Raw genomic sequence first — 24265 nt, forward strand, 5'->3', positions numbered from 1 at the left:
TCTCCTATCGAGAAGGCTAATGCGTTTTTTTTTTTCAAGGTTAATGCTGGAATAAGAGAAAAGTGGTTACTGTAAAAACATTTTTATTGGCGGACAGAAAAGACATGCAAAGAAATCAATCCACACTGTTGTCCCTTCTCACAGACTTTGACGAAAGCCAGGTGGAACAACCGTCGACGGCTGTGACAAGTTAACCGCCGATACATCCAAAGAGCAATTCATTTCTTGACATTCCAGATAAAATAACTTATAAAACTATATTCACCATATGTTTATTTACAACACTTTTTTTTTTTTTTTTAATCACTGAGCTCCTCCTCGTCACTGAAGTATGCACTCTTTTTGATCCTCGGCTTCCTGGAGTCTGAGGATGAGGAGGGATGAGCGCTGTCCTCCTGGGAAACAACTCTGTGCCTCCTCTGCTTCTCTTCTTCTTCCATGCGGGCTTGCTGTGGGCACACAAAAGGAAAGTCCAGCGATGATAAATGTTGAAAATAATGAAACCATGTACTTGCCTCCTTGTTCTTCTCTCATTGAGGTTACATTCATGTGGCCTTGTTGTAACTGATGGTTTGGTCATGAGCGGAAAACATATAACCTTCTGTAATATAATCAAGGGAATAAAAATACCATTTTAATTGCTGCCTCACGATCTGCAATGCCTCTGCCAACAACCGAGTTTATAACCACATTTGTCCAAACTCACGGGGCACTGCATTTAGCTACCGTTTTGAAAATCTTCTTTGCAAATGTGAATATTTATTCCCATGAAGCCCAATGGCATTAATGCATGTTTTAGCAGTTTATGATGTTTAGGGGTGAGGTGCTTTGGTAGAATAGGCAACTTTTCCTAGACTTTTTGCCTTTTTTTTTTTATTTTTTTTTTTAGTATGTACAAAAATGTGATTTTGAAGTACTCTCTCTTTCCACATCCATCCATCTATCCATCCATTTTCCATTCCTCACGCTGGACTGGGTTGCAGTCACAGCAGAATCAGTAATTAACCCAGACATCCCTCTCCCTGGCAACACACTCCATCTCCTCCTGGGGGACCCCAAGGCGTTCCCATGCCAGATGAGATATGTCATTCCTGCAGTGAGTTCTAGGTCAACCATGAGTCCTCCTGCCGGTTTGAGGTGCCCGGAAGGCATCCTAATCAGAAGTCGAGAACCCCCTCAGCTGACTGGAGGAGCGATTTTACTCAGAGCTTCCTCCTTGTCTGAACGCCTCACCCTATATTTAAAGAAAAGTCTAAACACCCTGCAGCGGTAGCCCATTTCAGCCGCTTATACGGTCAATATTTCGTTAACTGACAAAAAGCTTGTGACTGCAGATGAAGCTTGGACGGGCAATCGAGAGGGGAAAAAAAAAATGGGAGGCATTTGCTCTCCTCACGTCTGAGGCCTCACTGCTGCGTCTGCCTAAATCAAGCGCCAGTACTCATGAGCAAAACCCCATGACACTTGCTGAAATGACATGCTATAAACCTGGGGGCAGAAACCCAATTCTTTCCAGCAGAGAACCTTGGCTGATGACTCTTATCCTGACTGCTTTGTACCGGATTTGGGCCCTCGTGTGGTTTTCCTTGCAGCATCAGTTTCCTCAAATAACAAACTCCGGCAAGTCTGTCACATTTAGGCCATTTTTTCAAGTGCAACAATACAACATTCATTTAGGGGTTAAAATCAGCTTATAGTTTAACTTAAAATTAGCCATCTCATAGGTGCATGTAAACTGCAGCAACTGAAATCTTTATAAATCTTATCAGATCTGATGGTTCAAATTCTTGTGAAATAACTCACTTGTGTTATGAGATAGTGCAAACAATGTGCAAACTGTAACTGGTGAAACAGTAATGGTTCACAAGGCTTTGGTGGAGCCCACAGCGTGATTATTCTTTTGACTGTCTGAGTAGGGATCAAAAAAGTGTGAATTATAAGTGCAGATGCAGTTTGCAGAGACAAAGAGTGGATTTATGGCTGCAGTGAAGGACGACAGTTGAAGTTAGTTGGTGTTAGAGAAGAGGATACAGAGAATAAGGTAAGATGGAGTTGGTTGATTCACTGTGGCAACCCCTGAAGTGAGGAAGCAAAGAGGTAAAGAAGAACATGCAATCTGCAGATGCACTTAAACCCCAACCACAGTGTCAGGAATTCAAAATGACACTGAATTAAGATAGTCAATGTTATGGACCAAATTTCAATAATAATAATCATTTCTAATAATTGATCTTTTGTTAATTCCCAAAGGGGAAATTCAATCTCTGCAATTAACCCACCATGAGCAGTGGGCTGCCGTCCTGCAGCACCAGGGGAGCAGTTAGCAGTTCAGTGTCTTGCTCAACGACACTTCAACACACTAGGAGCCGGGAATCGAGCCAGGAATGTCTGGTTCCAAAGACGATAGCTTCTACCTCCTCCGCCACGCCGCCCCAAAAACTGCAGCCTATTTGTGCATGCACCTATTACAATGCCAAATTGACACCGGTCTCTTTGGACTTTTATATTATCACACACGTTGCTTGAATGACAACAAATTGGCCCATTTACCTGAAAAGCTATGGCTTGGCTTAGACTGTCTAAAGTTGGGTCCTCTCCTTCTTCTTCACTTTCTTCTTCCTCTTCACTGGGGTAGGAAAAACAGGTAAAGATATACATATTAGGAAACTGGTTCAATTCTGACAGGAGGCTTTTCTGTGTGGAGTCTCCATGTTCTCCCCGCATCTGTGTGGGTTTACTGGTTTCCTCCCACAATTCAAAAACATGCGGCGGGTTCATTGGTGACCTTAAATCACCCAGATGTATGAATGAGAGTGAATGGTTGTATAAATTTATATGACTTGTGAATGACAGAGTGAATGTTTATATGTGTTTATAGGAGGGCCTGTGATTGTTTGATGACCAGTCCATGCCTCTTACAAAGAAACATGCTGGGATAAGCCCCAGCACCCCTGCGACCCCGATTACAGGGTAGGCAGTACAGATAAGGAATTTAAAGCTACATATCCTGCCAGGGGACAAATTATGACAATACTGTAGTTCTTACACATGCTCAGGTTGTTGAGCCTTCTTCTTCTTTTTTTTCTCTTTCTTCTTTGGAGGTTCCCTCTCTCCCAGCATGTTTTTTGGGCAGGCATAGCTGAGATGTCCTGTGTCCTGTTATGAATTGTTGAAAATCAAGAAAAATTAGCCCTAAAATGATCAACAATGACCAATAAAGTGGAATGCAAAATGTGATTTGTTAGTTTGCTGGCATAAAAATCGAGAATTTGATACAGTCTTACTCTAAGAAAGGACAGTTATATATGTCTGTGGAGCTTATCAGTCACCCAGCTCATGGTTCTTGTTGAAATCTTGTTGTGGCAACTGGACTTGAATTTCTTCCGTTGAAGATGTTTCACATCTCATCCGAGAGGTGATTAGAACTGAAGAAGCCTCTCAGACGAGGGATATGTCCTCTATTGTAAGTCACTTTGGATAAAAGCGTCTGCCAAATGTAATGTAATCAAACATCTTCAAGGGAAGAAATTCAAGTCCAGTTGCCACAACAAGACAGCGATATAGTGACAACTTTACTTACCCCACATTCATAACATTTAGTCTTGTCTGTGTAATTGCGCCTTCTTATAAACTCTGCAGCCCGACCGTTGTCAATAGCAATACTGGCTTTGACTGTTCTGCCAAACAACTGGAAGACAAAAATACACCTGTAACTCTAAACATCAGAGAATGTAACACTAAATCCGACACAATGTTTGAATTTATAGCTGATGCTCCCAAAAAAACATAGCTCTGGAGTCAGTCACGTTAACCCACCTGTTTGTTGTTCACTGATCTTGCACAGTTATGAGCAGCTTCTCTGTCCAGGAACAGAATAAATGCCACTCCTTTACTTTTGTGAGTGTCTCTATCTTTTATAATTGTTACCCTGGAACAAGAATGGCATTAAGTGATTTCCTCAACCAGTTTTACACATCGAAATACAACATACAATGCGACGTGCTGCAATTACTCACTTGACGACTTTTCCGTACTTGCTAAATAGCTGTCAAGAGACAAATAAAATCTGGATTCAGTTCACAGGATCTCCGGGGGTGCCTCGCCCCTATTAGTAGGTTAACCAACGAGCATTTTGCGTTGTTTCTTAACAAAGTTCATGAACCATATTGCGAACTAAATTACCTTGTGAAGATCATTGTTGGTTAAGGAGAACGGCAGGTTAGACACGTACACGGTGCTCTTGCTTGGTGCCAACCCCCCGCTCATCCTGGACTTCTGCAAGAAAACATGCTTTTAAGACAAACGGACAATCAGGTTATCACAATGGCTTAACGTTTATCTCTAATAATCATAAACTAATTCCCCAAAACTGTATCGCGTAGCTATAAGACTTACCGCGACAAGTCCAATGTTTTGGTTTCCTATTGTTGTGAATTCGGCGCTAGCTAGCTAACGAACGTCTGTCCGTCGCGCTTTGATGTCGTCACCCCACTAGTTCAATGAGAGCCACCGTTGTTCGTGTGTCTACCGGGAAAGGGTAAGCTAACTCAAAGATAGGAGAAGGTACGAGTGTTTTCCCAAATTGTGTTGCACACATTCGGCTTAAACGTGTGCTCTTTAATAAGTCAATGAACAATGCAATGTAAATATTTATCAAGAATTTATGATCTGGGCGACGATTAGTTTACTGCCCCCTTAAGAAATTGTGCATACAGCAGCGGCATATATAAGGGCTAACGTTGGGTTATTCGCAATGTTAGTCATGAAGCCGTTCGTCGCTGGACGAAATGCACGTTTTGGTTGGAAATGTCTGCAGATGTGCTCAAGTGTTCGATGGTCTGCGCTCTTTGGCCGCATTGACAGCTCACCGCGAACCCGTGGATCAGTGCGATCTGCCGAAAGATGCCTGCTGAACTCCCGGGATCATGTCTCATTAGAACACTGCTCCCCACCAATCTTAGCTGAAGTCAATGGTTTATCATACGTATGGGTAAACAGAGCTGTTTTTGTTCTCCATGTAAAGGAAAAATGCATATTTTGGAAGTTTTCTTTCCCCAGACATAGTTATTGAATGAACTGTATTGACTTGGTACTAACGGTATTACAAATACAATTCCTTTCCAGATTGTATAGGAGATCACATCTCTCTGTGCCTCATAGCTGCAGAGAAAAACATCGAGTGAAAAAGTAAGTTCATAACAGTCTATTTAAGGGAATACTGAACAGTCAAATTGGCATTTTACACATTTCATAATGAAAGAACCTTTATTCAAGTGAGAAGAACTGAAACTTCCAAACTGATCTCAGAGACAAACTGTTACACAATCAGATACCCCTCTGTGTTGTTCTGAGTACTTTTAGGTTGAGTATTGCTTCACGAATAATCTAAATGAGGAATATAGAAGATTGTTTTCCTTCTGGCTCACCGCCGCAGATAACATCCTTCACTATCCCTTTTCGCAGTGTCTTTCAGGAGGGACAGGAGTATACGAGAAGTTTATGACGAACGCTTTCCGTCCGACAGATCGGTAGGACCCCGGTCAAGATATCGCCCGTTCATTTTAATAGATGACCCAGAGAAAACAAACAAGTCAACCCAACATCAGCTCTGAATTGAAACTTTCATGTTCTCATATTGCTCAACCTGTGCAGGGTCCTTATCCACGGGGAGGTGGAGGGGTGGAAAGGCGAGGGCTCTTTGGCAGGCCAGAGGATGACTACAACCGAGGCGGGTATGAATACGAAGGCGGTCCTCGCTTTTTCCCAAATGGCGGAGGTCAGCGCAATTTCCATGGCGATGATCAGAGAGGCATTCATTTCCCTGCTGAACGCAGAGGCGGCCCGCCTTCAAGGAGGGTGAGAACTTAAAGGCTCTTTATGTCACATAATCATGAGTGAGTAAAGCTGCTAATATTCAATAGCAAATGCACAGCCGTTAATGTTGCGACGTGCATGAATGTTAACATTGCAATGTATGATTTAAATTATAGAACAAGACATCGTAAGTTGTCACGGGGAAGCTGCCGGATGTAGTGTCCTTAACCACGACACTAATAAAGTGTCTCAGAACAAAACAAAAAAAAAACAATCAGTGCATGGAGGCATCATTCAACATGGCTGCCACAGGAAATGGAAAATTAGATGATGCTTTATCTTTTGTTTCTTCCATCGCACAGGATGACTATCCTTACAGAGGACCCAGGGATGAATCGCACGGCGGAAGGCCGATGGACTTCGGGTAAACTGCACCGCAGCTCCTTTACTCCTCGCCCATTTGTCCCAAAGGCTTCAGTGTAATTTACGGTTACATATATTTACTCATATTTTTCATCCTTAGCAACCGTGGACCGCCTCCTCACGCTGTGCGAAACCAGGGCATCTACCCAACACCCAGATCGCTCCCAGAGAGCGGGGAAGACACGCTAGTGCAAGCCATTCTCAACCTGGACAGAGGGTAAATTCATTACCACAAATGTACGAGATTGAACTGAGTTTAAATGCATAATTCAAACATGTTTGTCAGGTGCTTTACAAGCGGCTTGCACCATGTCATAAACTATGTATATTGTGCAACGACTAAGTCTCCTGACAGTAGACTTTCACAATAGTTTGGCATCCAGCTGTAGAGTGCCTGCATGTTTCAAGGAAAGTTTTTCCTCAACAAGGGAAAGTTATTCCTTCATCTTCGCCAGTTCTTCTTATGTCCTTTTTGACATTTGCTGCCATCACCTGGATTTCCCATCCTGAAAGTGCCATTTCTTATTTTTTTTTGCCAGCATAATAATGGCAGGTTTCTTTTGCATCGACACCTGTTTTGCCGGTCATGCCGACAATGTCAGTGAACAGATAACCTGTATTTATTTAACACTTGGGAGTCAACGGCAACCTTTTTATCCGGTCACAAATCACAAGGAAGAAGGCTACAAGTGACCGTGAAGCTTCTCGCCCGTTAATTGACTAATTACTTTTGAGCTCTGAAAAGTTATCAGTTAAAAAACAGCTATAAATACCACTTGCAGTATTTGATTTCACTTCCATCCTTTAGCCTTACAGACAACACTGTGTTTTCCTCTTGATACCCGTGTAGCTGAGAACTTTAGTATGCAAATATGTTTAGTCAATGCATTTTCACACTTATAAGATGCTTTCTCCATTTAATGTATAAAAATTGAGAAAAAAAAAACACCTCTTGGTTTGGAAGCCATTTGTGACATGACAGTGTTGCAATTCTTAAACCATAATGAAGGCTTTTATGCGTCTTTTTTCCATCTGTCCTATTCTCCCTGTCTAAGCCATGTGTCATAGTGAGTTTTTTTTTTTTTTTTTTTTTTTTTTCAAAAACAAACTCCAATTTTAAGCGTTTTAGTTAAGTGCAGCACTCCGGTGTGTTTGTGGATCCAGCCCGGTGCTCCCCGGAATGCTAGATGGCAGTGTTGAGCTTTGCTGTTGCCGAAATGCTACAGAAGACCGCGCCTTACACTCTCTGAAATAAAAGTGTGCCACTCGTGGGGGATTTTGTCTGATAAATATCTTTGTCAGATTCGCAAGACAAACTCATTTGTTCTTGGGTTATTTGAAATTCTATCACCACATATTTTTCCTGCTTTTTCAAAAGGGAGGACAGAGAGCACTACAGGAGGAAGGCAGCTCCCTTCGCGCCCCACAGAGAGCGCTCCCCTGTGCGCCGCGATGTCGCCCGCTCCCCCCACAGTCGCTCCGGCTCCAGCGTCAGCAGCAGAGGCTACTCACCAGAGAGACCCAAGAACCTCCCGTTTCCCTCACAGCAAGGCAAGAGTATGTAGACTCCTTATAGCCTACTATTCTGGGATGCACCAGGATGCTTGTCATCCATCACGAGATGGCACAAAAGGCCTGTAAAAACTTTCTAATTAGCCCGATATTTGGCTCAAAGTCAAGCCAAGTTCACGCAGCAGGACTTTCAGAGTCCTCAGACGTTGTCTCAAGACAGGAATTTTTAATATTTGATTTTACACGCCGCCTTTTAAAGCGCTGACAGCAGGCCCTCCCCGTTTGCATCCCCAGCTGCTTTCGCTCGCTATTGTTCTACACAGAAAACGACTAATCCGGGTCCGTCCGTCCGATGAGTCAACAAATAAGCAAAATAAGGCACAGTTCACTTGGTCTCCTTTTTGTCGCCTCTGGCTGGTTTGTTGTTGCTCAACCGTTTGGATGGGACTCGGGAACGACGTTCGCTAGCGAGGACTTTCGAAATCATGGGAGAATCCCTAGTCGACCCCGATCTCACAAAGGGCGGTCGACGGTCAGAGATTTGGCCGCGACGGTCAGACGACCCTCTGTTTCCCCTGGTCGAAAAGAATTAGTAGCCGCATTCATAACCTGTTCGGAAGTAATTTGGCATAAAAAGGAAAAACACTTTCGGGCCAGTTGGAGCTTATTTACCGGAGCTACCGTGAACTAGACAGGTAAGAAGTCCAGAGCCCAACAGCTGCCAATCTGCAGTCCAAACACGCGTCGGTCTAAATGAGGGAGGCAACTGGTAGATAGTAAAAAATGTAAATAAAGGAGCCATCAGAGAGACGGCAGAAATGTCAGGACTGACTGCAGGTATGTAAACATGCCGCTGATCGCATCGCGCTTCTAGAGACATCCAGGCTTTACCGCCGTAATCGGACTCACCATCTATGCATAGTGGATTCCAAAACATCTATGCACAGTTTGAACACTGATTTTTGTTTTAGTTTTTTTGTCCAGTTGGTGAAAATGAGATTATTCACAGTGTGGAAACATACATCAAAATATTACCAAACGGCTAATTTTCATGTACTATTCATTTGATACTTAGGTATTGTAAAAGTTACTTTTATTTTGCGTTCTCTCGGTATTGATGGACAGATAACAGTATCCATCCTATCTGGCGATCGTGAGATTGTGATATAGCATAAAAAGTCACCAAAGCAACAAATATCACTTCAAGCCGCGGTTTGAAATGCGGCGCGGTTGCACCGACCTGCTTTTCAGGTACGGGCAGCGGCGGACGGACGTGCCGTTTGTTTGTGAGCACCTCCGGGCGGCGCTCTTCCCCCAGCAGCGCCGCCGTGACTCCGTGCCTTTTCACGGAGACCTGAGGAATGAGCAGCCCTGCAGCCACGGCTCTTTGCCTCCCCGATCTTCTGAAGCCTGGGGACGACTGTCCTGCATGGGGGTTCCCGTATAACGTCTGTACGTCTTGTATGTGGAGCCACTTAAGCACTGGCGTCGGTTCTTCCCGTTAACTATGCTCATTGCAAATGTATAACATTTGTTCCTCCAAAGAAATAGAAGTTTTTCTTGAATGATTGACCAAAGCCCAAAGAATCGGGGGTTAGAAAAACAATCCATAGATTGTAAAGCATGTATAAACCCGCACAGGTTAGTCATATATTATGTGTATTTAACAAAATATTGACATTTCCATCAAACCGAACTGAAGCTGTCATAGAAGTGCTGATTTTAAAAGTAACACTATCTAATTCTACTTATGTTCTAAAAGCACAACAAACAAATCATCTGTTCAGTGAGCCTTTGTTAAAGTGAGAAAAGCAGTATATTTCCCAAAAAATTTAGTGATATTGGGATTTTCCGGTGTACAGCTGTATTTTAATAGGAAGAAAAAGTGCCTTAAGGATAAAGAGGCATTTAAGGTCCAGAACTATTTGATAAGCACTTTTGCCACATCTGCATCTCAGACTCCCCGCTGAGGTGCCAGTAAATCCCAAATATACCGAACTAATCGAAAAGCGATGCAGGAAAAGCGCGAGAGCGCGCAGAGGCTGCGTGGAGATCCTGATCCGAACGGTCTGGTTTTCCCGCGGGGATTCGGAGACGGTTGTCCTCAGAGCAAAACGATCGCTTTGTCCTTATCTGTCGCTGATGTCGATAGGCGAGGGGAAATAAACCAACCCATTAGAGGCCCGTCGATAATGGATTTTTTCAAAGCTTGGAACAGTATTTTGTTTTTTTTTTAAATCCATTCAAAACATGTGATCTTTGAATATATGAGTCAAATAGTATGTCAGACAAACTATATCTGCTTTAGTTTAAATATCAGCTGAGGAAATTGCAGATCATTTCAGCTCCGTTAATGTCTGATTCCAGGTTGCGCTGCGTTGGCATCTTTTTTTCTTCTTTAATTCTTTAATAGAAATCAATAAAAGAAAGATGAGATGCGGGGCCAGGAGTCCGTGTCAGATTTATCTAAAGGTTAAAATCGTTAAAAAAAAAAAAAAAGCTAACTTATTCTCAACATGGGTAACCCGAGAGAGACGGAGAGCGTCCCTAATGTGTCCCGCAGCCAGTCCAAGCTCCGTCTGCCACTTTGTCAGGCCTCATAAAAACGCCACCGGGCCGTCGACTGAGGAAGAGTGAGGGGATATTGGATGTCTGATGGATATCCCTGACGGCACCGTCGGGATGCTTTTTCGCCTCGCTGACCGGCATCTACGCTCGCATTTTAATCGTAGTCCGCGTTGGCTCGGGCTCCTCACCTGTTGTGGGAAAAAGCCCCCGGAGGAAAGTACCGGAAAGTGATTGGAAAAAGTCGACCGCGTCGGTGATTGATTAGCAGAAATCTAATAAAGGAATGACATCCGCGTTTCCTCGGTGTGCTGGCTTTTGGAATTCGGAGTGCGACATCTGTTTCTTGACCATTCTCAGATGTCACAGCCTCTGAACCTGTGCAGACCCCAGAAATGACAGCTTTTACGGGGCGCGATGAGCGCTTGCACATACCCGATCAATTCACGCTTCCTCTTATCCTCCTGTTTTTAATTCAATGTCTTATTCTGATTTTTTTTTTTTATTCCCTTAAAAAAAAATAAAATAAAATAACGTTTAATAGTTTTCTCTGTTTTTAATTCAACGTCTTATTCTGATTTTTTTTTATTCCCTTAAAAAAAATTAAAAAAATCTTGTTTAACAGTTTTCTCTCTGTTTTTAATTCTATGTCTTATTACTTTTTTTTTTATTCCCTTAAAAAAAATCATGTTTAACAGTTTTCTCTCTGTTTTTAATTCAACGTCTTATTCCGATTTTCTTTTTATTCCCTTACAAAAAAAAAAGTTTAACAGTTTTCTCTCTGTTTTTAATTCAACGTCTTATTCCGATTTTTTTTTTTACTCCCTTAAAAAAAAACATGTTTAACAGTTTTCTCTCTGTTTTTAATTCAACGTCTTATTCCGATTTTCTTTTTATTCCCTTACAAAAAAAAAAGTTTAACAGTTTTCTCTCTGTTTTTAATTCAACGTCTTATTCCGATTTTTTTTTTTACTCCCTTAAAAAAAAACATGTTTAACAGTTTTCTCTCTGTTATTAATGCAACGTCTTATTCCATTTTTTTTTTTTTTCTAATTCCCTGAAAAAAAAACAAAAAAAACATGTTTAACAGTTTTCTCTCTCTTTTTTTTCCCCCTCAGAAAAAATTCCCGGTCTATCCAGAGAAGGCTCTCCTCACAGCGCCGCCTCGAACAAGGTGAGCTCACACCCGACGAAGAAGTCCTCGGTATAAGTACCTAAGTAGCACAAGTGATGTTTTGTTTTTTGTTTTTTAAATAAATGCCAGTTCAGACTTCCCGTGTATTGGATGAAGGGCCCTCGCCTTCGCTCACTCGCTAACAGAATGCATCTGGACCTTCTTAAATGCCTTCCCTTAATAAGTGTTTAGTCCCCTTGATGTATGTTAATGGGTTTTAAAGTGGCCCTCACGCAGAGCATGAAAGCCACCAGGACCTCGCTTTGTTTACCTGTGGCGCAAACACACTTCAATCACAAGCGCTCGTAATGATGCGGTGAAAAGGGGCTCGAGTGACACCGGGAGATCAAGTTGTGCTTTTGTTGAGGAAAAAGAAACTCTTAAAATCCTTCTTTTTTTAAAAAAAAAAAAAAAAAAGTCGGAGTCACCTGATGGGGAGAGATCTCCGACCGGCGAATAAAAGCACATTCTGCCGATATCATCTTCATTTACGCGGACGCGTCTAAATAGGATCAGATGTGTTCAGGCACTCCGGGGTCTCCGAACGGCCACCCAGAAGTCAAGAGGCTAATGCATTAGCCCCGGTTATAATTTTATCACAGGATCTCGGCCACAAAACTAAATGAGAGTCCCGGTGGAACCAATTGGGATGTGTTTTGACCTTTCACAGCGAACAGTCGTTTCCTTTTCTCAGTTAAAGGAGCGCAACTGAGGTTGTTCAGTAACTGGACGTGAAATCCATCCCGGTTAATTTCAGTGTTTTTTTTCCGCGAGCGGACGGCGTGCGGGACGTGGACGAAGCTCCCCGCCGCTGTGCCGACTAACGTCTTCACATTCGGAATTATTTTTGGCTCCGTCCGTCTTTGTTTTTTTTTTTTTTTTTTTAGCCAGGACTGAACCCGTTTGAAGTGTTGAGCTGTAGCGCGTGTCGGAGGGTTGGATCTGACTGATATCCAACATTTTCAGGATATCGAGTAAAAATAGTGTTTGATAAAGAGTTTCCCCGATAACATCCATGCAGATTCATAAGAAGTTAATCAATCAACACCTGAATCTAACACCGATGAAGCTCACATATTGATTTGAAGAGGAGCGGAGGGCAATAGTGGTTTTCGACAGAATCTCAAGGTTTAGCGCAATTTCGTGGAGATGATAGAATAATAGCCCTGCACGCTGGGGGGGGGGGTGGAAATCCATCTGCTCTCTGGATGAACGCCGTTCAAAATAAAATCCTCCGTTCCTGCCAAATACTAAACAATAATACTTGAGTTGGCTGCGGCGATATTTAAATAAAATTCGATCGGCGCATTAAACACACAAGTAATCCTCCCCCGGTCATTTTTAGACGGTAATATATTTAAAGCTGAGTATTCTCATAATGAGGATTTGTCCAGAAGTATTATGGAGGATATAAAACGGACAACAGAGGGACACTCAAAGTCAAATTTACCGCGGCTCGAGTTCCTTCTCTTTAACTTTTTGTTACAGAAAAGGGCCGGGAAAATGAGAACGGACCTTTTTACGACAAAACCTCTTCAACGTTTCGATAAATCAGGCCGATAATCACTTTACCAAACAAGTGTTTATGTCCCGAGCGAGCGCTTCGAGTATTTTATTTTGAGACGCTTACATCGGAATCGTCTTGTCGGCCGGCTCCGTGGGAACGTGATGTTTTATCAACCGCCCGCACGCGTCGGAAATCAGAAGATGCGACACGGAAAGCCTCCTCCTCCTCCTTCCTGCGAGAAACCCAATCGACCGCTGCGATGAAAGTTTTGCTTCACGTCTTCAACCCCCACAAAAACACACACGGCCGCTCTCGCCGGCTTGTGTTTGATGTCGCCCGTGGTGCATTGTTTCTCTGTGTTCTGGGGGCAAAAACCCATAACCTTGGCTCAGATGAAAGGGCTGCGTCGTGCCCCCAGTAAAGCCTGCACTAATGGCCCCGGTCGCCGCCTGCTGTGGAGATTCAACAAACACGCAGGCAGGATCTGTGGAGCCGTCCCCGACCGAACAGACCAAAGCGGGGGCCTAAAGTGCAGCTCCGGCTCTGGCCGGGAGCCGGAGCGGCCCGGAGGGCGAAGCGGCGTGTCCTGTAACCCAAAGGTCAGCCGGAGGTTTCGGCAAACTTTGCGCCAGGCGGCCAAATCCTCCCGGCATCCGACAACTGGAGTCGTCTCCGAGTCGCATTCGCATCATTTTGCAGCTCTCGGCGCCGTTATTCGTCGGATTTTCCCGACGAATCTGTCTTTTGGATGAACGGTTCACTCGTGCGATTGATTTCCGGACGCGGAGCTTTGAAGGAGGGTCCGCTGGTGGGAAACCCTAGTATTTCATTTCAAAGTAGCTGGAAAGAATTATCCAGAAGAAGCCGCGGGACGCCGCCCGCTGCGACACGATTACGGTCGCAAGCTACTATTTGTGGCCTCCACACAACATGGCAAGCGTAGACTTCTAGAAATACTGGAAATCGGGCCAACGGTAATGGCGCACAGCTAACTAGTAACCAGCGGGAGGTGGATGTCCAGCTTTCTGGCACACACACACACACACACACACACACGCATGCATGCATACATGGCAACTGGAAACATTTTCCATCCAGCAAGTACATTGTTTTACTTTTTCATGTTTTGATCCTTAGAGGATCTCAATGGCAAGCAATTCCTTTCTTTCTTTAAACTCGGACCACATTCATTAAGACGACTCGGATAACAATCGTCAAGGTAACGGCCGTGCGGTCGAAGGTGATAGATGTTTTATTTATTTTTTTCCTGGGAAAAAGAAAACGCAAGGGTTATATAACCTATTATGAATCACCTTTTGGTTATTTATTTTCCCTGACACATTCAATAAATCTTGTCATTGTAGTGCTTTTTTTTTTTTTTCTTAATGGGATTTAACTACCGAGCCTTTGTATGGAGTTGAACCGCGTTCAAGGTTGGGTCGTGTCCAGAGGTTTGAAGAGAGCGACCCAGACAGGAGTATATTTTCACTCAGGCTAAGAAGAAGGAGAGGAACGGTGACTAACGTGATGGTTCAGACGTGCACACAAGCGTACACGGCTTCCTTCGGATCATAGCCCCAAGAAAGGAGACTGGATGGAAGAGTGTATGATGTTTTATGAGTTGTGCCTTTATTTCAGTCCTCACTTGGCTCCGTGACGTGGTTCCCCCCCCCCGTGTATTCCTTCTCCCCTGCGATCGAGAGATTTAATATGACTTCGTCCACGGCCTGTTTCCCTTAATGTATGAGTGGACTTTAGTCATGGTCGGGCAGTTCTGTTCCCTGGCCTTCAAACTCTAATAGTATCAGGAAATGAGGAAAAGAAATTGAGCGGTGATTCAAGTTGGCCTGGTTTCTTCCCCCTCCGCTCCCTCCTCTGACTTGCATAGCAACACTCGTCGGTCCCGGAGACTCCAGTGCACCCATTAGATGGTTCATCAGCGCTCGCCTGGCTGGGCTTAATGTTCTCTCCCGCCGTAAAACCCACTGAAGTGTCCGATGACTTTTGTATTGATCTCTTAACTACGCCAATACAGAGGAAATTAAACGTTCTATTTCGAGACTCCCCGATCTTTCCCCGGGCTCCGACCGACCTCCGATCTGGAGCTGCGCTTCCAAACGTACATCTTCCCTTTAGATGTGATTAAGAAGTCGGGTCGTAACATCGCGAGGTGGACTGACGGTGACCCGCCGAATTCCGACAAGCGGCCGCCGTACGCGTATAATTCACAAATGTCTTGATCCGATTGGTTGGTTGGTTCCCAGCGGAAACCTAGAAGGACTGAACTTCTATTTTCGGTTCAATGTGGGTTAAAGACATGATCTCAAATCGAATAAATTGATTTTCTAGTTCAAATAAAATGTGTCTGAGATACTATATGAGCTTTTTTTTCTGCTATGAATTAGTTCACGCAGCTGTTTGACTGTTCTCGAGCGCTACGTTAATTCTAATATCCTTCAAAAATGAGCGGATTTATAGTTTGGCTCCAGAAATCCAGTATGAGGCTCTAATTGAAGTTCAGCAAGGAGTCTCACCTAATAAATATATCCACGATGAGCAATTCTGTCACGTTCTTCTACAAACCTTCCCACCGTTTCTCTCCCAGGAAGAGAACCTTCCCCCAGAAGGAGAGAAAGAAGAGCCATCGTTGGCTCCCGTGGTGGAGGAAAGCCAGAAATCTGCAGACAATTTTCAAGAGCGCCGAGCCCAGGCCATCGCCGCTAAAGCCCAGGAGATAGAAAAGGTACTTTTGAATTTTTTTTTTCTGTGTCCCGGCCTTGACGCGTCCGATTCGTGTTATCTTGACCTTTCGACCAAGAGGAAATTAAAATGAGTCACCGGAATACTTGTCACCAATCAAAACGTGACCCCGCCGGTTATTGCGCTTCCTCCGAGACGCCGCTCCTCTATTCGATGACCTCACCGGCGCTGATGCATTCGCTCTCCGCTTTCCCGCGTCGGCCGCCAAACGGTTTTTCCCCGCCGATCATTTCACCCTCGTGTGATCGGATCTGGGATGATCCTCCAGCTTCTCCGACGCAGCGAGACTCCCGGGCGCGGCTCCCAGAACAAGCAACATCCAAACACGACCGCTACTTTTCTTCCAAAAGTTAAGTCGAGGTGTTATTTGCGCGCCGCAAAATCACAACGCAAGTGTCCGACGACCCTTTCCGCGTAGAGCGGGTCGGGATCGCGCGCTTTAAAACGAATCAAACGAACCCCGATATTCCTCGGCGAGCGAGCGCTTGGTGAAAATGACGAGAAAAAAAAACAAACAAACCCTTTCGATGCGGAAACCTCAGATCGACGCGGACGGCTTTCCGCCTCCACACAGTGAGAGCAAGATAAAGCAGAAATAGTCCACATTTCTAAATACTAAACTGCTCAAAAAAAATACACTTGTAACTCCAAGTCAATCACGCTTGTGTGAAATCAAACTCTTCTCTAGGAAGCAACACCGATTCATTTGGTTTTAAGAACATTACATCCAAGTTGGATCAGCTTGAAGTGTGTTTTTCCACTTTCATTTTGACTCCAAATCCAGACCTCCACGGGTTCATACTGTTGCGTTTTATTCTGTGAAAACACCTGGTTGACGGTAAAACGTCCGTTTTTAAAGCAATAGCTGTTGTTGGTCACAGCCAAGCCACACAAGCCTGCAATACGACTAACTGTTCCCGCTCAAGTCCAGGTAAAAATAAAAAACATTGCATCCCCAAACCACACCCACAAAATTCCCAGCAACCCCCAAAATCACACAGAAAACAAGCATCAACAGTTGTGACTCGTTACAATACATTTGATTCCCATTGATAATTTTTATGTGATTTTGTTGTCTGCACGTTCAAGTATGTAAAGAACAAATTCATTCAGATCTAGGATGTGTTGTTTATTTTTTTTGTGCACTACAGTAAACCCTTGTTTTTCGCGGGGGTTACGTTCCAAAAAAACCCGTGATGGGCAAAATCCGTGAAGTAGAAACCTTAATTTTTTTTTTTACAATTATTATACAATTAAATACTCTATTATACATTGAAAAGGAAGAACAAACCATTTTACAGGCTCAATCATTTGTTTCACAAATAAAAGTATTGTACTTTAGATCATTTTTTTTCAACAAATAACTTCTGTACTGTACTGTCAAATAATAATTTTAATCATCAATGTGAACAGAAGGCTTCAAATTGCGGAGATTAGCAGCGCCCACCGCGACCCGAGCAATTGGATTAAACGGGAGAAAAGTAAAAATGATTATGAAAAAAAATTGCGGACAGTTGAAACCCTTTTTTGCATCCTTATTAAAACTTATCGCTGCTGTCGTCCTTATGTTTTTTTCTTCCTTCTTCATGGAACAAATGGAAGATTCATTAATTCCATAATGCCGACCTACAGCCGCACAGCTTTTACCTTCCCTTAGCATGTCCGGAAGTTTAACTTTATCTGCGATAGATAGCATCTTCCGCTGCCTTTTGGGCCCTTTTGTCGGTCCAGAACGTTTTGTCAACATTATGGGTTTTAGAGAAACTCGAGAAGAGAATTTGCACGCACGTAATGTAAATTTGGCAAGCTGTTTTCCGTACGTGTACATATTAAACTGCAACGTTATTGACGCACAGGTAGAGGAGAAGCGGAGTGACTTTTTAGCCAATCAGAGTGCAGAGCACAACGAAACCGTGAGAAATAAACCGCGTTATAGCGTGGGATCACTGTATATTTAGCTATCGGTCGACCGAGCGTCCCTCCAATCGGACGGTCGTCGGTTCAATTCCCAGTTCGCATGCTGGCGCGTCCTCGGATAAGACACCCGACCCCCGAACGCTGCCGGCCCGGACGCTTTCTGATGGAAAAGTGGTTTCGATATGAGTGTGAAAGCGCCGTTTGAGCTGAGACGAGGAAATATGACGAAGCGTATGTAGCGCTTAGCTTCACTGCGAGGAAAGACCGCCGTGTTTACTGCGTCTAAAAACGTCGGCAGCGGACTGCATGAAACCGAATTAATTAAAAGACATTACATCCCTGTTACGCCGATGAGCCGCTTGAGTTATTTCAGCGAAAATGTGCCAAATATTGGCAACAATCATCCCAGCGAGCGGTGTTATGCTAATAAATGTTAGTTATCCTTTGTTTGCAAGTTGATCTATTTCTGCAGAAGTGTACATATAACAATTTAATTGGAAATGTTTTCTTCTTCCAAGGGGGGCTTAGCAGAAAAGAAGTAAGCAGCACTGGTTTAGATTGATTTGTGAAAGCGGCTTCAGAACCTCCACGGCAACAAACTGGCTTCTAATTCATCCGCCTCTTTGTAAAATTAAAGTTTGGCCGCAGCCGTCGCTCCTTTTGCCAAATGCATGTTTTAACACGGTATGTAAATGATGGTCGTCCCTTTGCAAAGGAGCCGGTTCACGGATTTCCCAGTATTTTCCCGACTCGAGTAGATAAATATCCGATTCCCGCCGTCCGCATAGTAAAAACACCTTTTATTTCATTTTCTTTAAGCACGTCTCGGGCTTGTCTTTTCCCACCCGCTCTGTGTTTATCTGCGTCTCGCGCACACACACACACACACACACACGGACCTAATGGGCTTCACGCAGGAATTTTGGAAACTCTTAAGGCAATTTACACGGCAAAGAAACTTATAAAAGCAACGACTCCGATGCAGAGTCTCAGCTCGGCCGTAAATGAAATCGGCGGGTCAGCGGAGCCGACGCCGCTCGCCCGGCCCGAGACTCCGGTTCTGCTCCGCTGTCTAATGAGGGCCGTTCCCGTGATTGCTACCGCTGCTTTACTGGGACTGTTAAACCCGAAGCAGCTCTGCCCCGCAGCACGCGCCGCCGCCGCCGCCGCCGCGCTCTCGGACCGAGATGCACCGCCCAGCCCGCGGGCCGTTAAACCGATACTGCTGACGCCACATCTTCTGGCCTTCTTTTTCTTTTTTTTTTTTACAGCCGATCTATTTCTACCACATGCGTGCGTTTCGTCAACACGCATTCTCAGCTCCATTGTTCACTAGTTATCAATCTATGGTTTCACTCATGCGAGGAATCGTCCGCTCCCGTCTGTCGCCGTTAACATTTTCTGTTCGCGTTTAAGAAAGACGGGAGTCCAAAGGAACAATCTTTGTTCCCCTTCCAGAAACGTCTGTTCTCTAATTGAACTATTTAACCCCGAGACTCGCCGGCCATTAATCACGGAGCCGCTTTCGCACGACGGACGGTTTTGTCCGCCCACGTCGCACGCAAATGAGAACAAACAAGCGGCTACCGCAGATTTCAGCAGAACACGTCATTCGACCCGTCGGGCTCCTGGAACAACACACCCGCTTTTCACGTGTCGCGCGAAGCCGACCCGACACGCTCACGGACGTTAAGCTACTTGACAAGTGTGAGCCACTTGTTTGGCTTCCTGCTCCAAATCTGGTCTAGCCATCTCTTCTACACACACACACACACACACACAAGGAGTCCGGTAGCTCCTTTACAACACACCCTCTCCTTTCTCACCCCACTTGTCATTTTGACGGTGAGCTGAGCTTTCCGTCGGGCGTCGGGGCCCGACCGCGTTACGCCGGTCCCCACATGTATGTTTGTGTAGTTAAGTAAAACCGCTCTGTGGAAATTCAACCTGGAGCCGCTCGCCATGTCAAAGTTGTCTTTGGCGGCCGTACAAGCCGGGAGTGAGTGACAAGGCCTGAGAGGCAATAAAGGGTATTATGTTTTAGCCCTCGCAGTTCAGGCTGCGATACAAAGGGAGTTTTATTTCATTTATTTGGGGGCGGGTGGTGATCTAAATCTGTTTGGCTACAAGGCAGAAATCCAGACATCTCTCTGGGTTCAAAGATGGCGGCGCTTGGCCGAGACCCCCGACACGTCCGGCGTTATTCGGTTTCCGTCGATGCTTCTCTGGAAGCGCATTAACTTGGACGAAAACCTTTATGGAGATTTCATGTCTAACGCTGCTGTCGAACGCCCCGACTCAAAACCCGGTCTCTTCCTTCCTGATTGGATAAAATGGGAGGACGCTCAGGAAGGACCGTTTAAGCATATTTTCATCTCGGAACAACTTTCTCCAATTTTTTTTCCAAGCACGCTTGATTAGATATTTCCTGAGACACTGATAACGAATTCAGTCATCAGCTGTTAAAACATTCTCAAAGAACAAGACAACTGGGAGACAATGTACCCTATAATACTCGTCACATCAGGAATGTACTGTAAATGTGTGTGTGTGTGTGTGTGTGTTTTGCGTCACCACCGCTTCCTGGAAGTGTTTGTTCCCTCACGTTCGCTGCAAATTCTCCTGTAAATTGTTCTGTCCCATTGTGCTGCTGCTTCTGCTGCTGGGCGTTTCCTGGAGGTCGTGGGAGATTAGAAAGCACAGGTCACATTAACAGCGAATCATTTTTACATTTTTATATTCTTCTTCTTCTTCTTTTTCTTTGGGTTTTTCCCCTCCATCTAACCCTATCCTCTGGATCGTCCTCTCCCACGCCAACTACCTTCATATCCTCTGTCACTACCTCCATGAATCTTCTCTTCCACCTTTTTGACTGGGAGAGCCATAAAAGACAAATATTTATAAATATATTTCATTAAGAGACATTTTTTTTTTTTTTTTTTTTTGAACATTTATTAGAACAAGTTCCTCGACGGGGTCACAAACATTCTTACAAAACCTCATGACAAGATACACATTATACAATATTCTTTGTAGGTATAATTATTTCTACCATTCATTTAGCAATTCACTTATTTCCTAAAATAGCAAGCGAAATAAAAAAAAATTAAAAAAAACAACATCTAGCTCAGTCAAATTGAGATAAAATCCTCAACTCTCCAAATATTTTTTTGATGGGTGCCCATTTGTCAAGATATAGGTTTACCTGAAGTCATTGGTTTGCTGTTATGTGTTCCATCCAGTTTACATCCTTCAGCCTTGGACGCCACTGGTCCAGGGAAGGTGGGTGGGGTGACATTTAGTATTTTTAACGTATAATAAATTAATATGTCTTACTTTTAACGCGACCTCTGGTGCCGCATGGATTTGTTGGAAGTGCCGTTTTATATTCGACCGTTTCATCGACGCAATTTTATCACAGCGTATTAGACAAACCGCGGATCCGAATGCAAATCCTTCTGTCCACGCAGCCTGGAACGCACCGTCATTGTCCTTTTTTTTTCTTTTCGCCATCTTTTCCGTTACGAGGGTTGAAGCGGATAAACTAGTCGGTCATCTGATAAAATCGATTTCTTCACCCCTGCATTGATCCGGACGTGCTCTCGATCCGACCAACGGGTGATTCGTGACATTTGTCTTCAAAACTAATTTCTGTTTACTATAAAATGACACAGTATTATAAAAAAATTTTAAGATCAATTCCAAACTTTTTTTTTTTTTCCAACTTTTTTCAACTTTCAAAATTGTCTGCGAGCCATATGCCGAAAGAGCCATCGGTTCCCAACCGCTGCTATAGACCTCCAATTCCAGCATCCTTATATCAATATATTGACTATCTCTATCCATGACCCAACCATCTCAGTCTGGCTTCTCTGACCTTCTCTCCAAAACATCTAACATGTGTTCCGTCCCTCCGATGGACTCTTTCGTGATCCTCTCCATCCCGGTCACTCCCGAAGAAAACCTCAGCATCTTTATCTCGGCGACCTCCAGCTCTGCCTCCCGTCTTTTCGTCAGCTTTTCCGTTTCCAGACCTCACAGCTCGGCTGCTCTCGCCACTATCTTGTACATTTTTGAAATGCGATGCTGCATGCATGAAAATGCAATGTTGAGTGACACTTTGACTTTCTACAACTCGGCTTCAGCGGACCGGAAAAACATTCGCGCAACGTTTCCCGTCGAATTTATTTCGTGCATCATGGGTTTTGCAGCGGAAGCGGCCCGGCCTTCCTGGCCTTGCTCTGCGCTTTCACAATTATTGCAACTGGAACTCGTGATTAGCGGTCATTTTTTGTCCTCGTGTTTTTTTAAGTGTTGGTCAAAGCTACTGCTGTACGTGCAAATCCATTATTTATCACTGATGGAGTTTCTTCTTTAAGGATACGGTATAAAGGTTTTATTCACGGGGGTAAATTTTCATCCTCAATCAGGATCCTGGGACGTTACCAACAAAGTAAATTAATTCCGTACGACGACAGATTATTTAGGATCGCTCGCTTAAACCAGCCGTGTTCTCCATCCGAGCTGGGGAAAAAAAAAAGAAAACGCCCTGCGGCGTGGAAGCCTAGACGCCCGTTTGGGGGGAGACTCATCCTCGGCCGTCCTGATTTATGCAATTATGCGCATGTAAAAACAGGCATTGTCAGAAAGCAGCTTCAGCGGGACTTTTAATGGAGGAGCTCATGAGCAAATGCAGTAGCAAAGGGACACCGAGAGAAAGTTCCGGTGAGTTTCCCTCCCGTCCATCAGTGTTTGTGGTCAAACTGAAACGCTTGTTTTGAAAAAAAGTGCTCGAATGTGACGACGTGCCCTTGGTGGGAAGCTTTTACTCTGTAAAACGCCAAACGGGCACGTGAGATCCAGGCCCGAGTCAAGGAAGGGTCTCACGGTTTCTTCGTTTTTTTTCCTTTTCTTTTTTACTCTAACAAGAGTGATATTTGCCAACGCTGGGATTTCAGTGTGAGGATCACACCTGCAAATGGACCTGTGTGTGTGTGTGTGTGTGAAACCAGCGGGGCCTCTCCATTGTTGGGGGGGGGCGCTGGAGTCTCGGTGTGAGCTTGGAACCCGGTCCCTTCTCTCATTGTCCACCTTGACACCTGGAAGCCGACTCTAAAGTTGGCTTTTTATTGCTTTTTGAGCAAACCCGTCCCGTCTCAAGTCCTTCGATGATACTTGAGAAGGTGTTTATCCCCTCTGTGTTAACACCAGCGTGACCGGCTCCGGCGCATTGACACCTCAGTATTCACACCGCACTGGCAAGTTGAGGAGGAAGGAAACAACACTTCAGTAAAATGTAATCCCTGTTCTTTTTTTTTTTTTTTTTTTTTTTGTAAACCCTCCTTGTTCTTTAAATAAATGTCTCAGTTGCAGGATTCCAACCAGAGTGCGCCACCGCTCTGTCGCTTTTATTTGCATAATGGTATTTCTTTCCTCTCCCAGCTGTACCGTCAGGACTGCGAGACATTCGGCATGGTGGTGAAGATGTTGGTGGCTAAAGATCCCAACCTGGAGAAGCAGCTCCAGGTTCCGCTCAGGGAGAACCTCGGGGAAATCCGCGAACGATGTCTGGAGGACCTCAAACACTTCATCCGGGAGCTGGATGACGTGGTTCGGCAGCAGGAGCCTCCGGTTTGCGATTCGACCACCTCCTCTTCGTCTTTGCCTGGACATAAACTTTTGAAAACAGGTGTTAACCACAGCTCCACTTATTGACCCTGGACCATCAGCTCCGCTACGGAGCGCCGGTGGATTGACCTCAGAAAAAAAAAAAAAAAAAAATGATGGGTACTCTTTTATTTTGACTTGCTGGACTTAACAACAACAACCTGAAGAAAACCTCAACGCTGACAGGAGATGGAATTTTTGAATTGTGTGTTGGAATAATCAGTGTTAAGTTTTTGTTTTCTGTAGAAAGTCTGTCAAATATCCTTAGAACTTTACACAGGTCTTGGCTCATCTTGGAATCGGACGTCCGACCTGTGCTCGATGAAGGACCAGCGGTTTTGCAGCATGTTCGCATTTACTTAAAAATGTTGTTATACTTTCAGTGCTTTGTAAATTAAAAAACTCGTAGCAGTCGGATATGACTTTGTGCTGCTAAATTTCTACATTTCTACAGTTTTGTCTAAAATGTTGACTTTTCAAATGTGTTGAATTTGCTTTTCAACCCTTGTATCACCTTTGTTGCAAAGCCTGGAGTTGGAAATGCCTGAGAAATGTCTTAAGGTGCGTTAAATATAACTTGTGTTCACTTCAATTGTTTATATTAATGTGATGTGTCAAGTGACAAACGGGACATGCAGCGACAGAAGGGTTCTGAAATGTGATGTCCAAGATGTGGATCAGTGCGCAACCTCCGGTTTCAGGTTGTATTTCAAGCATCCATGAGTTATTCTGGTATTTCCTCATGTGTCCGAGAACCTTAAGTCATCAGTTCAGGTTCTGAGCACCGGAAAGCGCACGAGTTCTCTGAAAACACATGAGTCACAGCGTATTCAAACGTGTTGTTTTTTTTGTTTTTTTTTTTGTCAATTGTTTTTTTGAACGCAGTAAAAAAAAGTGCAATAAACCTTTTCAAGCACTTTACGAAA

General features: G+C 44.2%; 2 protein-coding genes across 7 annotated transcripts; one reads left to right on the forward strand and one right to left on the reverse strand.

Annotated features, from left to right (window-relative positions):
- Positions 1-66: 66 nt before the first annotated feature.
- On the reverse strand, positions 67-7767 carry zcrb1 (zinc finger CCHC-type and RNA binding motif 1). 3 transcript variants are annotated; one of them, XM_086147120.1, is made up of 8 exons: positions 7750-7767; positions 4183-4272; positions 4017-4045; positions 3817-3928; positions 3581-3688; positions 3047-3156; positions 2551-2626; positions 67-449 (listed from the first exon to the last, which is right to left on the reverse strand). In XM_086147120.1, the coding sequence occupies exons 2-8, from the start codon at positions 4264-4266 to the stop codon at positions 300-302; spliced, it is 669 nt and encodes a 222-aa protein (XP_086003246.1). In that variant the 5' UTR covers positions 4267-4272; positions 7750-7767; the 3' UTR covers positions 67-299. The 3 variants fall into 3 exon arrangements, with proteins under 3 accessions (XP_086003246.1, XP_086003247.1, XP_086003248.1); XM_086147121.1 differs by lacking the exon at positions 7750-7767 and adding an exon at positions 4396-4505 and having other exon boundaries at positions 4183-4275; XM_086147122.1 differs by lacking the exon at positions 7750-7767 and adding an exon at positions 4396-4483 and having other exon boundaries at positions 4183-4290.
- Positions 4250-24255, forward strand: pphln1 (periphilin 1). 4 transcript variants are annotated; one of them, XM_086147116.1, is made up of 10 exons: positions 4250-4314; positions 5125-5187; positions 5464-5528; positions 5653-5856; positions 6177-6238; positions 6338-6454; positions 7616-7794; positions 11433-11488; positions 15601-15738; positions 23115-24255. In XM_086147116.1, coding segments are annotated over exons 2-10 (1095 nt in total). In that variant the 5' UTR covers positions 4250-4314; positions 5125-5186; the 3' UTR covers positions 23388-24255. The 4 variants fall into 4 exon arrangements, with proteins under 4 accessions (XP_086003242.1, XP_086003241.1, XP_086003244.1 ...); XM_086147115.1 differs by lacking the exon at positions 4250-4314 and adding an exon at positions 4502-4537; XM_086147118.1 differs by lacking the exon at positions 4250-4314 and adding an exon at positions 4502-4537 and having other exon boundaries at positions 7616-7788.
- The last annotated feature ends 10 nt before the right edge of the window (positions 24256-24265 follow it).

The sequence above is a fragment of the Fistularia commersonii genome, chromosome 5 (genome assembly GCF_037954325.1).
Source record: "Fistularia commersonii isolate RoL2024-O1a breed Wild chromosome 5, RoL_Fcom_v1.0, whole genome shotgun sequence".
Lineage (NCBI taxonomy): Eukaryota > Metazoa > Chordata > Actinopteri > Syngnathiformes > Fistulariidae > Fistularia > Fistularia commersonii.